This window comes from Melozone crissalis, unplaced genomic scaffold (assembly GCF_028551555.1).
Source record: "Melozone crissalis strain CALT ecotype California unplaced genomic scaffold, PUWL_Pcris_2 ptg000068l_1, whole genome shotgun sequence".
NCBI lineage: Eukaryota > Metazoa > Chordata > Aves > Passeriformes > Passerellidae > Melozone > Melozone crissalis.
The window spans coordinates 12,978,362-12,993,715 of record NW_026535846.1 but is presented as its reverse complement, the minus strand read 5'-3'; the positions used below and the strand labels follow the sequence as shown (position 1 = coordinate 12,993,715).

General features: G+C 35.9%; 1 protein-coding gene across 7 annotated transcripts in view; it reads right to left on the bottom strand.

The window, feature by feature from the left end:
* Window positions 1-15,354, bottom strand: part of TENM1 (teneurin transmembrane protein 1) — a 775,300-nt gene that overhangs the window by 137,378 nt on the left and 622,568 nt on the right. For all 7 annotated transcript variants that reach the window (XM_054289924.1, XM_054289930.1, XM_054289929.1 and 4 more), the window contains one exon: window positions 5,095-5,333. In XM_054289924.1, coding sequence (XP_054145899.1) covers window positions 5,095-5,333 — 239 coding nt within the window. The remainder of the gene's footprint in view (window positions 1-5,094; window positions 5,334-15,354) is intronic.

The following is a 15,354-nucleotide window of genomic DNA, read 5'->3' as shown; positions in this document are numbered from 1 at the left end:
GACGCTCAGTAGTGAGGAGACATCAAAAAAGTCCTGTGCAATAAGTACTTACTATCTGCAAGATGAACTTCAAAGGACAAAAAAATCCTGCAAATGTGAAGCCCCTCCAAATTGCTGACCTCCACTAAAGGTTTCTGTTTAGCTTTCTCTGCTTTTTTACAGAATCTCAGTAGATCATCCCCCTGAAGCCCAGACTTCAGAAGAGCTGTTATAGAATGTATATCAGCAGATGACTACTCCTTCTGCACCTGCTCTAAGTGCCAGAAAATTATTTGTTTCTGTAACTGCTAGCAGGTTCTGTTTATAAAACTGGATTTCACTTTGGCATAAAGCCACAGATGCATCAGTGTCTCAGTTCCTGTAAAGGTGAATAATGAGAAAAATACCTGGACACAAGAGCCAGAATCTAAGTTTTGATCACGACCTTTAGAAGAGGTGATCTTTGGTAAGCTCATTTTATAAATAAAATACCATTTCATTCTACTGTAAACAGATTTCATAATTTGAGACTTTTGATTCAGTCTTCAGATTATTTTTTAAAATACATATTAAATTGCTAAATTGTTTTGATCATGTAGGGCATTTAATGAAATAAGGACTTCTTCCATGTGTTTGTTAAAGCCATCTTAACTCTCAGCACTCTCCTCTTTCTCAAGAAGTCTTATCTTTATACCTAATATATTTTTATACCTGAAAATACAAATATACCCTCCTCTCCTGCAATCCTCCTAGAGGAGGAGGTGAAATGTTGGTTTCATTTTTCATTACCAAGTCATGTTTTATCCTTAGGAACAAATAAAACCTAGTCTTGGGCAACAGTAAATGTTTCTCCTCTGAATAATTAGAGATTTGTGATAGTATCAAGCTCCTCAGTAATCCAGGAGAGCAGACACCACAATTCCCAGCTGAGACACCCTGATGGATCTGTCTCAGTGAGAGTTCTCCCAGTAAGGAGTTCAATGGCATTTCAGGGTTATGCATCTGTATCTCAACATTTGCATAACCCTGAAATGCCTAGCACTGTTTACTATACCATTATATTCTTCTGTGTACAGCAGTATATTTTCCCCTTGATCCCTCTCTGCATAATTCCTTTTTTGTCCTGTTATACATTGTCTAAAGAGATGCAACCAATGTTATAAATTCATGCACTGAGATAGATATGTCCTTAAAATTCGGTCTGGCCTTTCCCAATGTTGAAACCATCACTCCTCTCCCTTGTACATGGAGTGAGAAATGACAGGTCACAGTGTCAGGCAGCACAGAGGCTTTAATTTCCTTACCCTTCATGTGAATATAATTTAAGACCCAACACCCACCTCTGGTGCCTACTCATAAATAGTGATAATATCATGAAGGATAGGGATGACTTCATATTCATACTTGAGAATTCATTTGTATATAAAATAGTCATTTCATAGTCAGGGATGGTTAAATCCAAGAACATGAGATGCAATTTTCAGAGGCACTGAACATTTGCATCACCTGCTGAAATCAATAGGAGCAGTGGGAGCTCTGCACCTTTGATCAATAGGACCAGTGATTTGCAAGTCCAAAATCAGCTGCTGATAAAATGGTAAAGAATCATGGAAGAAAAATCCTATTCACTAATGGGCTAAAAATAACTACTAAATGAGCAGCCACAGCACCCATTCTACTGGGCTTAAAGGAAATGACGTGGTATTGCAAAAAACCAAAAGAAATTCTGTATTTCTTATTCTATCTCTTGTATTTGCCTAATTTACTCTTGAATTTTTGGCAAGACTCTCAGGCAGAGCAGGAACTGCTGGTGGAGCTGCTGCAGCCCCCCATGCACGGGTGAGAGGCACCAACATCACCTCCCTGAGGTGTGTCCCAACTGCTCACCTGCCTCACTGCCCACTTGTGGGCAAATCCAACAACCTTGCCCAGATTTACGTGATTTACATTTCTCAACTCACAGGAAAACAGAAAAATGAAAAACAAAAATGTGTTGGACTTTTTCCATAGAAAGTAATTCAACAAATTTACAATTACACCTCCAACAGTCTGAAGACAAAACATGCACTTTATGAAATAAGTTTTTTTTGGAGTAACTACTATCTATGACTTTAGAAACTATTCACAGAGATTACTCCTGTTGAAGTGAAAATACGAGTTTTTCTTGATAAAATAAAGATTTTCAATAAATCTGCTGTTACACAACCATCAACCGTGTTCTATAATTTCCTTACTGTCCATATAATAGTCAAATTTATTTAAGAAAGGCCAAATAGTAAACACAGCAATTATAGGCCAAAAGAGGATTAATGGAGAAATAATATTTTTTTAACTGAGTAGTAGTTCAAAGGAGAGAAAATACAGAAGAATTACATGTTCTTATGTAAAAGCTTTGCTATTGAGTCTCACTGATAAGAGGGAAAGGATGAAAAATAAAAGAACAAAATCATTTTTCTAGTTTACCTTTTGATTGAATAGAAATCACAGCTTAGAGCACTCTGGCACAGGTCTCAGTTCATTACAAATGTAAGAGCCACTTGTAAATTTTGATGTGGAATAAGCTTCATGTCTCTAAGACTTTGGAGATGCTCTGACTTGAGGCTGAGATTTGGGTGTCACTTTAAAAGTAAGGTATAGCTTAAGCATTAAATGGCAGTGAAAAATACTTGAAAAAGAACATATAAGTTCTTAGATAAGGAGAAGAAAAAGCTTGATGTTAAATTTTGATCAACAATCATTCAACCTGAAATTGTAGTTCATGCTAAGTTAATGCAGGCTGTGTCAAAAAATACAATGATGAAAACAATTTTGCCTTTTAGAAGTCTCCATTATTTTTCCAATAACAACTGCTGAGCTGATCACAGGTTAAGTTTGGTCCTAAAATTAAAATGATTTTTGTTTTACAATGTAGGCCATGTCTGTTGTGATTGCTCAGACACAACTCTGACTTGAAGAAAACCTGGTGGAGTGAGGGATCTGAATCTTGGTGAGCAAAGAGAAAACATTTGGGGGAGTGAATTTTAACTTCAGTGTTACATACAGTCTGAATTCCTGTATCCAACTATTCACTTAAAACATGCAGACTTAAATTTTTGATGTGAAAAGATATGCAAATATATAAGCCTATAGAGCCAGTGAACTCTGGAAACAGTTTATATGCTATGATTCAAACCCAGCAAAAGGGAAAGAACGTAGGTATCCGAGTCATAAAAAGAGACCATAAACTTATCTAAATATTTAACCAACCAGAATGGGCAGAGGGAATATTTGCTTGGAATAAGCTAACTAAGACTACCTGTAACTCAAAAATTTCTGGGGAAAAAAAAGTAAATAATGGCATCCTGAAAATTTTTCTGAATTAGAACTCCTGGTTCAAAAATTCATATTTTTTCCATAGAAAACATAAATAGAAATGGTAATAATTTATAAAATGCAAAGACGTTTCCATTTTACCTGCCTCTGTTTAACTAAAGAAAACATGCTACACCCTTGTGTTACCCAGATATGACAAACAGACACATCTACAGGAGACTCACACAGAGCTCTTTAATTCATGGTGACAAGGAGTGCTTCCAGCCTTCTCAGGCTGATGACATATAGCAGTATATCCCCAGAAAGTAACAGAAATTTCAGTGGCAGACTTGAAATCTAAACAGGGATGAAAGAGGCAGTGCTTCAATCCAGATAAAATCTAAATGGTGTGGGTGGGATAAAATGTGCAGCAAACAGATGAGGCTGCAAAAATGATACAGCCTGTCCTAACCGAGGGCATATGCTCACCAGCTGTTATGTAAATCTGCAATTAATGGAGCTTACAAGATCCTCAGGTGCTTTCAAATCATCATGCACCAGAAATGCTCAAATCTGCTTTCCCATATGCATTAGGTGAGGATGTTAGGGAAAAAATCCCTCCTGATGAGCATCTTGCTGACAATCACCAGAACTTTGTCACTATGGGACTGAAGAAAACCTCAGTGGGAAACAAGAAATTACTGAAATTTTAATAATTTTCACTACAGATACATTTATTCAGAGAGTATAGAAAATCAGTGGCCATTTATCAGTTTGGAGGTATCTGTACTTGTATTTCTGTCAAGTTTTACCAAGTATGAACTGCACTCTTTCAGGCAAACCTGGAATTATTCCTATTCAAGCTATAGGGTATCAGGAATACTCAGGCTCCTGCCACCTGTGAACTGCCATCTAAAACAACAGTCTAAGAGTGTGTGAGATAGCAAAAACCAATTAGTTTTCCCTTTGTTTACAGAAGCCACACTCACATTCTTAAATTCTACACACAGAACATTCTTTAATATTTTCAATTCAGATTGAAAACCCAATGCAATAATTAAAGTTCAGGTTAATGTTATGTAGGAAACCAGAAAGAATTGCTCTCCTATGTATGCTTGTAGCCACATTGACTTCAAGCAACCTCCAAAACACCTGTCCTCCAAAAAGAAAAAAAAAAACACATAAACCCCAAACCTGACGAAGCCCTTTCTAGCTACTCTGATAAACCCGTCCAATGTATTTTGCTAACAAAATGGCAAAGTTGCTACTGTGAAACCTATTTTTCAAACATAAATTCAATAAAGGGATACCAAAATCTATCTTAGACAACACGATATAAAATTATTTTAAAGCTAGTTGTCATTCTAGCAAATGATATAACAATTAGGAGGAAAATCATGGAAGATTTAAATGGTGATGAGACTGAAGAAATTAACTAAGGGTAGCAAGGCAAAACCCAATTAAACATTACCAGTCTTTCCAAATAATTCTTTAAGAGAATCAATGTTGTAAGGCATAATATGGAAATCAAACGTTTAAGAAAATATCGCAGCAATTAAAATCAGCAGGAGTCCCCTGCCAGTATAAACATGTAATCCTGAATAATATTTCCTTCTCTGTTAGGCAGCATCAAGGTTAACAGAGTAGAAAGCTAATGAGAATTCTATGTTCAACCTTTAGCCAATCCAGTGTTTTGTCTGGCAGGATTTAAAAAGCACCAATGGCAAATATTACTAGTAAAACATGATTTGTATCAGTGCAAAGCAAGAAGACAGAGCAGAGGAGGTGAAGGAATAACTCAGCAGAGAAAGGAGCAGCGCTTACCGATGACATAGGTGAGCAACAGTGCCAGGGTCACTGTGATAGCAGTGGCACTCAGAGCTGTGCACTTCCAGTTGCAACACCTGTAAGGTTTGTTAAAAGTGAAGGCAGGTCTGGAAAAGGTATTTCTAGGAAGAGGCCTAGGAGGTGGAGAGTAAACAGTGTTGGATGTTAGGGGATAATTCTGACTGGCTGCGCTGAAGATAGCTGAAGACCCAGATCCATGTTTAAACAGGAAATGCCTACAAAGAGAAGACAAAGAATGATGTTTTAAAACCACTCAGTGATGTAAAAAGCAAAAGGAACTATATAAGCACTGTATAGTACATACTTCATATAGCCACAGAAAATATCATAGACAGGAAAATATCTATTTGAATACCCTCTGCAAGTTTTTTAACCACACCACAAGATGTCCCAATATTTTAGGGAAACAACACACCATAAATAAATTCTAAGCAATTTCCCCATGTTTCAGAGTAATGCTGAGGGAAGGTTGTTTCTCAGTAGAGTACTGGGATCCTCCAAGATGAGCAGCTCATGTGCCTTCACACAGATGTGACAGAGACATGGGAACTGCTGCCAGCAGTATCCCCTCCATCCACACCTAACTTGTTGATTCACCTGGTATACCCCAAAAATGCTAAAGCCAGTGCCACTGTGAACATCTATTTTTTACCATGGAATATAGGAAATTAAAAAAAAAAGTAACTAGTCACCCGATTTACAAAGGATAATTCATTCTGAAGAACTGTAGTTACTATATAGGTGAGCACAATTGCTTTACTGCTCTTAATTGAGCAATTCTGAGAGCAGTTTTTATTCAAATGCTTTTGCCTACTGCAGTGATTCTCAAATATACTAAGAAAGAATTCATTTGGAGACCTATTTCAGCATACTTCATAGGACTGATTGCCTTCAAGAAAAAACAGTGAAGACTTACACTAGCACAAAAAATAAGGTACAAAAAATGTGCCTTGCAGAACAGGCTCTGGTGCAGAAGTATACAGTAGTTTTTTGTAGGAGAAAGGATGCTTTTTCAGGACTGGCAAGAGCTCTTCAAGAGAAATTAAGAAAGGTTATTTAATATTAAACAATAACTTACTGTGATATGTGCTTAGAAATTGTGGCAAAAAGGTTCAGGGCTGACCATACCAACAACATATTCTTTTGGAAACACCAAAAGAATTTGGTCCTTCTTGCCTTTGTTTTATCTAAGGGAGCAAACTTCTTCAGTGCTCTCTTTTCTGACAGGTGCACCTCTAAAACTCATGCCACAGCATGCACCCAAAGGAGTTTAGAGCAGCTTGGTGTTCCTCTGTCTCAAGCTGAGAAAGCAAGTGACATGGTCCAGAATCTTCCAAAGACATTTGTCTTTATGCCTTCAGCAAGGCACAAAAATAGTTTTTGAATGCATAAATGGATCAGCCAATCCATGCTGGGAGAATTTCTTTGACAAACACTCAGGAAAATGTATGCAGGATCAAACACTCAAGAGTATGAAACATTGTTATACTGTGACATTTGACTTTAAGAATATTGTAAATACATGTTCCTGAAATGGTAATTGCTAAAATGGTGTAATGAGTATGGTATTATGTATTTCTATTATAAAATTTTAAAAGAAAGGTTATGGCTTTCAAATTCCAGATTATAGAAAATAAAAAGGTATTACAGAGCAGTTTTATCTTTTAAAGAGCCCTTTAGTTACCTAAAAAAGAAAGCAAATGAGAATAAAGGTTAGCTTGCCTTGCAGTTTACAGGGCTTGTGTATCAGGAGTCTTATGACTAAACCACAAGAATGAAATTTGAGTATTAGTTACTTCTGCTTCATGAATATTACCTGAATGAGCTGCACTCAGAAGAAACTGGACATCTGACCCTGACTGAGTACAGCACCCTGGCAGTGCATCACACAACACATTCTAGTTTTCCTTCCCACTGACTTCCACAGCTGTAAATGCACACATTAGAAAGATGGCATTGCTCTGCACTTTGTAATGTTACCTCCATTTTAGTTCAAAAATTATAAACCCATATGCAGTAAAATAATAAATTCAAATGAAGTAATATAGCTATTTACAGGACTATATAAACCTGCTTCCCTCCTATCAGGCCACAAGAGCACAGTTGGTTATTTTGGATTCAACGCTTTGCTGTTACACATGAAAGCTTCTGCAAGTATGAGAAGTTTTTTCTCAGTCAGCAGTTAACGAGATACAGTCACTGAGACTTCTGGTAGCAAAAAATGTCACGGCAAAATTCCTATTGATATTCAGGGAAATAGAAGCAGAATCACCACATAAAATAACACGTTATTAGATACAAGCATATACGTATGAGAAGTATGCATGCATATATACATGCACACAAATATATACACAAATACTTCAAATATAAAAAGTCAATTGTTCTTTGCATGCTTTACTTGTTCAAGACATAATGATAAAAACCTACTTATTTGACAATTTCTCATTTAAATTTTTTGGAAATTACAGCAAAAAGACCTGATATTGGCAGTATTGATTGTACTTTATGGTGCATAGCTCAAAGGTATCAGAGGTAAAGGGAAGGAAATGCTGAACAGAAAATTGTTATTATTACAGCTCTAACAACCTGCAATCAATAGCCAGGAATAATTTCATACTCTTTCACAGGAATTTATAACAAGGGCTTGATGATATAGTGATAGTGTGCAGAGGCACTTCTCCATTAGCAGCAGAGTGCACAGAACCTGGATCCAGATCACTCTCTCCTGGACAGATGAGTCCATTCCCACAGAGGAGAATTTACATTGCTCTAATTTGTAATAAAACTGAGATTGTGAAGCAATGGTACACTGAAACTGAGCTACTAGTGAAATAATGCTGAGAAAACGTTTAAAAACCCAATTGTTTACAACTTCAATTTTTGGAAGCGTATATTGAGTACCCAAAGACATTTCTATAGAATTTGAAAAACACTGGTGGTACAAAGACAAATTTCCAAAGCCAGACTGTGATTATGTTCTCATAAACTCAGATGACTCCTCATCTGTCTGAGCACACCACAGTTCCCAAAGGAGTCAGGACATGCTAAACTGTTGCTATCAATTCTATAAAATCAGGCTCTTTCTAAAGAGCAAAATAATAAAACCTGCAGTTCAAAAGTTTAGATTTGACTGCAGCCTGATATGTGCTTTAATATTTGATCTAAGAGAAAAGCTAAGGGTTGTGGTGGATTTTTTTTTTTTTTGTAAACTGAGAACACAAGAAAAATCAGAGCATTTATAAGGGTGATTGATAACACCACTTCTTCAAAGTGGAGAAAAACTAAATGTTCACAAAAACATCAAAAACATCCATAAAGAAGATGATAATATTCTCTTAAAAAAAGAAATACAGGACATAATATGTAAGGCATTTGTTGGTGAAATGAAAGTCACTCAATATTATTACACTGATAACTCCAATACATAAATAAATGCTAAAGGCTCAGAAATAACTTCACATATAGAAGAGGCAGTTGGAATTCTTAGCTAGGACAAGGTTGGAGAAGAGTTCATTTCTTTACACACCTCTCCATCAGGATATTTCTTTATGTACTTTTGGCTCCATATCTGGAACAGCAATTTAAGTCTTATAAAAGCTTGAAGCAACATCCCACCTGAATTCATGTGGCAATAACATAATACTATTATCAGAAAGCAGATTAACCCCACACAGAATTCTGTAATTAAATTCTGAGAAAATATTTTTATATCTTGGTACTGTAGAGATGTCCCTCAACTTTTTCAAGGACTTGGTATCACTTCTGTAACTTTTTATGCTTTAACTCTGTGCCAAGCATCTGTAGGCCCAGACCTTCATTTGTTCCTATAACATGCTTTCCTTCCATTTCCATTAAAAATCATGAGTTTGTAAGAAGAAAAAATGAAGAACGACAGCAGACTTGAAAGGGAGCCAACAGCTAAGTTAGAAACACAAATCTTGCTATACCTTGGCTGAAGAATTAGTCTGCATTTCTCCTGGATAAACCAAGTAGGAATACATTTGCACCTGTGTGTGTTTCACATTCAAGAAGTAGTTACCTAAAGCATTACAAATTACTGCAAATCTTTGTGATAGAAAAACTAAGACGACTTCAGTTCAATCATTAAAGTTGATCAATTTCTTTTCAACTACATTTTATAGCTGCACATAATGTATGTAATTGTATATCTATACTGATATTTAATTGAAGTAATTCCTTTAGATGTCAACAGAAGTGCAAAGGAAATTTTTAAGAAGCATAGCAGATGAAACAGAAAAAAGGATTCTGTTTTTTTGGCATAGCCAGAAAATATATAGAGATGGTAGCCAAAAGGGATTTGGAACTGATACAGTTTCCCATTTACTTTGGCAAACACTGACAAGAAGACATTGGTACCAGCCCATTTTAAGTCACTTAATATTTCCTGTGACAGTAGCAAGAAGCAGAAATTCACTCTCTCCTGGTTTTCTATCCATTCTATTCTGTACTCCAAGTGGGAGGGGAAAGAAGAGGACACTTCTAAACTTACACAATAATCAGAATATATTTTTTTATGAATCTCCTATATGGCTCTCAACCAACTATACAGTATAAAACTAAAGCAACTATTTTTTTAATATATATATATATATATTAAAAAAAAAAACCAAGACACCCACTTGATCACAAAGATATACATAATATACCCTCATCTTGAAAAACAACCCAGGAAAACTGTATCTGAATATAAGACATAACTTATAATTATAGATAGACCTGACCTTTAATTTTAGAGCCTTTTTTTCATCTTTTTGTGTACAAGAACTATGGGAACAAAATGGTCATGGGTGAAGATAGAAATTGCCATGAAAACTACTTATCAAATTTATTTTATAATTGTATTTTTCCATGATTTCCATCCAGAGATTCATCTTTGGGAATAGAAAGACTTTGTTAAAATTTCCTCTTTGAGCTGGACTTGCATTTTGAATCATTCCCATAGAATTGCTTCCCTGTATTCACTCATGTTTTCTTTATATGGCATCCGAAAACTGAGCAGTGTGACCCTGGATGTGAAAGGATGTAAAAGGAACCTGTGTTCCTCTCTTTTTGCCCCAGTACTGAACAAGTGATGTGATTCTGGCTCACTTGCCTGCTGTTGCTGTAGGCAAGCTAGGCCTGCTAACCAGGTGACTAAACTTCAAGTCTGGCAGAAATCTGGGATAATAATTATATAAATATAGGATGGTGCCAAAATCAATCAACAACAGCTTCTATATTGGAACTGTTGTCCAAAATACAACTGCTTTCTGGTTTCATTTGCTATTTAATGAAGAAAATAAAATGAAAATTACCACACTAAGGACATAAATTACTCTTGCATATACCAGTATGGGCTTTGTTACTGTGATACATGGTGACATCTCTACATTAATTCAGTCATCTTCAAAAGTGCTTTTCTGTGGCTTAAAATTTCCTGTAGTACTCCAACTCAAGCAGCAGCTGAGTAAAACAACCCATGGACACAGAAATTTGATATAAGGAAGGAATAATCTCATGGCTAGCTCTATTCTTTTTCCTCAAGAAATTTTAAGATTATTTTGTGGAAAATATAAAAAACAGTAGTTACAAGAATATTTATGTAAGTCATAGAAAGTACATAATATTTGCAGAGCACTTTGAAACCACGAATCAAGAAGGATAAAAATTCCTTTCAATTTTATAATTTTATTGCCTATATTCTATGGTTGGAAGTATGACTTAAAGAAAGGAATGAGTAAATGAAGTAGCTGTCCCTCAGTTCTATTTGCCATCAATTTCCTTCTATGAATATTCATGCATATTCTGACTATTGTTCCCAGCATTTCAGTCTGTTTCCAAGTACCTACACTCACCTGCATATGGTCTAATCCAAACTGTACAGCTATTGTGACAAAAAAGACAAAGTTTACCCGACAAGAGATGTATCACATTAACTACATAAATATATTTAGTCTTTGAAACCAGCTTAACTACATAAATACCATTGTAGTCTTTGAAAACAGCTTACCTAGAAATAGCTAGCCAGAAAATAGTAACATTACACATACATATCTGATTTTTTGGAAATGAAGAGGTAAAATTCTTTTCATGTCTTTGACCACTTCTCACGACATAGACCCTTTGTATGAACCTGTATTTATTGTTCTCTTTCAAAGTTTAGATTCAGTCTATTTCTGGTTTTGTAAAACAATTTTCCACTATTTCATGGAAAGCTTAAAGGCTGCTTGCTCATTGCTGGCCATAAAATCACAGCATAGCTTTACATTTAGTTATAACTTTATATACCATCACCTTATTCAAAACAACGAGCAAGGAGTATCTGCAATGTGATTGTTTAAGTTACTATATTTAGCCTCCACAAAAAACCCTTACACAAATATATCCCACTATTCCAGGGAAGCCCACACCAGAGTTTCTCACAAACAAAAATACAATAGAGTGCATGAACAATTTAAATTGCCCTACTGTCCTTAGTGACTGGATCTCAAACTACTCAAGGCAGGACCCTCAAGTGCCATTGCTGCTGACATGAAAGTTGTACTTCATTGTAGCTGACAAATGTTTATATTTTTATTTCCATAAAAGACAGCTTCCTTCTCCCATGATTAAATTGAAGATCATATTTACAACTTTTATTTTCAGTTCATGGTCATATTGACAGTCTTCAATTTATCTTTTGGAATTCAGAAGACAAATATTTTCAGATCTTTTCTGCTGTGCACAGAAAACACATGGGACTCAGAATGAATTTAAAACCCTTGCTGTGTGTCTGTTTTTAACACGGTCAGCCTCTATATGTGTTGATTTATTGTTTAATTAGATAGAAAATGAGAAAATACAAGAGAAATGCCATAATAGCAAATACTGACCACCATAATTTGAAGAAAAGATGGTAAATGAAGCCATCTCCTGCATTTATTCTTGGAACAGCCCCAAATCTGGTCATTTAACAGAGGAGCAGGCTCCATTGGCAAACAAGTTCCCAGTGAACTGCACTGCTCAAGTGAAAGTGTCTCCTGTTTGGTGGCTTATGATCATTAACACCTGTCTGCCTCAGGAGCTGTAAAAGCTGCTCTGTTTGCTATGGAAACCTTGAACTGGGAAAAAATCTCAAGGCACAAAAAAGCGTTTTCTGAGTCTCTGCACTGGAGGCAAGATTCGTGAGATCCACAAGATGTTCAAATGCCAAGACCAAGAAAAAAGATCAAACCTTCCAAGAGCCCACACTGAACTGAGTGTGAATTTCTAGATGCAGTTTTATTTAATTATATTTCCTTTTAAAATTACTCCAGCTTACACAGAAAGGGACTATATGCAGATGTCTGTGATTTGAAAGGCTATCAATGTACTTCCTGAAGAGAAGAAAGTAATTATGAGGTTGATTTAAAAAAGACAAACTGTAGTACAGAATTACATCAAACAGATGTATAACCAAGTTATTTCCAGGAAAAAAAAATAGAGCTAATCATACCTATATACCTTAAAAAACTATGTAACACAGAAAAGAATGATTCCAGCTATATGATGATTCAAATACACTTCTTGAACTCCAAAACTCTCAATGTTTTCAAGTGTTTAGAGACATAATCAAAATTTGGGCTCTGAAATATTGCTGAATTTTAACTAAAAATAGTAACTGCCTTGAACCCCAAATACTCCTCTTATTATTCTAGTACTTCAAAGTTTTATATAAATTAATGATAATTGAATCTCAGGTTTATGGTCTGGTACCTCACTGTCCCCTCAGAGCAGCTATTACCATGGTGATAAGATTGCTTAAATTAAGCTGTCTTTTTCCACAGGACTTGGCTCATTGCCAGTGCAGTGAAGGGAGATTTCAGTCCATTCAGCACAGCATTAACCTTACTGCCAACACTGCTAAATGGGCTAGAGGAACTAGGAAGAAATCTGATTTAAAAAAGGAAGGAACAAGCAAATATCTTAAATACTGACGCACAAAACAGGACTAAAAACTCCACTTTGAAACAAAATCAAAACTAGCTAAATTTTGAGATTTTGGCATAAAACTTAAAAATTCTAATGCTTTGGTAATCTATGTCAAAACTTAACTCAAAATAAGTGCGACCAATGGTTTATCCATGATGGATCAGTAACAGACTATAAGGAGGATAAGAAAAATGTCAGGTAAAAATCCCTACTTAACATCTAGATTTTACTTCTTTGGGGATTTCACTGAGGTGGGAAAATAAATAGCAAACAGCAGGAAAAAATAAACAAAGTAAGAAAGCAAGATAGGGAAACAAATAGTGAGTTAACTAGGAGGGCATGGAGAAAATGAAAAACATTCCTTTGAGTTATCAGGGTTTAACACTTACTCCATAAAAAGTAGTAAGCTACGTTCAGATGGGGCTGTCAGAGATAATGACAATGTATTACACTGTAAATCACAAGATTTGAAGCATTAGAGCAAAGTATCTATGAAGCCTGATAAAACAATTATTTTAGTGGAAAGGAAGGGAATAGGCAATAGGTTGCAAGTACTTTATTCTGGGGGAGAGGGAAAAAATCAATTTTTGTGAGAGCCCAGTAACATTATCCTAAAAAAAGGGAATCAATGTTTCCTGTGTTTTTATGTGGTGTGAGAGATCCTTGCAGTAATTTTCTGGCAATACATAAAAATTATTTCTTTGTGTGACAATGAAATCACTGCATGTTCATAAGTAATTTTAATAATGGCTACGTTTATTTTTCCCAAACCGTGTGCATGCATAGATGGAGATTGCATTTGCATCTCTGGGCACATTACACCGCTGAAGGTTGCAGCACAGTCACCAGTTTGAGCTGCTACACCTCCTACAGGTACAGCTCTTCTCCAATTCCCTCAGCAGCAGGTGTTCCATAACATGTCCTCTGGAGTTCTAAAGCTGTTCTTAATTCTTATTTTTATTTGGGTTGCTTATAATCAGAGTAACTGCCAGAGTTAGGGAACTGGCCTTGGCAACAACACACAGACTTTAATTTTAGGTTTAGTGTGAACTTGAACAAGTAATTTCATCTTTCCAAGTCACTGTCATCATTAAAGAGTTGCATTACTAAGTTAGGTCTTGACAAAACTGCTTTGCAGATTAGTGCGTGTAACACCTCTAGATAAAGCACAAAACAAAATTTCTGATTTGCCCTTTTCTATAAAAATGTAACTAGGTTTTACTGCACATGAAACACATGTACCACAGTATATGTCTTTACTGCGGCCATTTGCCATCTAATCTAGGGTTTCAAACTCTAATTATGTAAGAGTACATGTCTAATCTGAGTATTGCAAGCATTTTCAAAACTAGAGAATTTTCTTTTACATAAATAGAACACATTAATACGACACACTACGAGCAGACTCATTAACTTGCTTCATTTCAGTCTGTCCAGAGTGAATAGTTTTACAGTCACATGATTAGATCTAGGAAATCTTTTTCTGTCTGAAAATTCTCTAATATTCCATGGCAGTAAAGATAACATCAAACACAAGTTCTACTTATGGATTAACAGGGGATACAGTAGGAAGAAAAGCTGAACATGTGTATTCTGATTTTTGTCTACTTGTTACAGTAGGGAATACATTACTGTCTAAGTTTTCTTTTTGATTGCAAATGTTCCAAATTTAACAGCAACAAAAAAATCTCCTCAGCTATATTAGGTATGTAGATATTAGCTAGATTTGGTATTATTAAAGATCTGGCACAAAACATATCATTGAAATGTTTCTCTTTATTTTGTAGGATTATTTTTAATGGGCAGCTAAACATTAATGGAGAAGGAAAGCAAGGGAATCTAGATATTAGGCCAAAGCACCAGTTCAATTCTAGCAGAATCATTCCCTGGTAAAGGAAGGATAAACAAGCTGCAAGCCCTTCATTTTCTCTAAGGCTGTGCTCTGCACTGTAGACTTCTGGGAAGCGGTGATCACAAATGTTTCTTATTACAGTGTTCCCCTGCTATAGCACTTGTCTGCGCACAAACTGCAGATAGATTCTGGCAAACACACTCACAGGTTTTCCTTATGGATTACCCAGCCTTTCAGCCAGCTTCGTGAGAGGCTTCTGAAGTGAGCAGTGGGGGCATGAAATCAGCTGAAACAACCACTGAAGGGTCAGAACATGGAAAATTCCCAGGCTCTCTGAATGACTAACATGTAGCCCAAAGGATGTTTTCCAGTCTGGATTCTTACTTCACTGCACACCCCTTTATATAATTATAGATATAGCTACATATCTC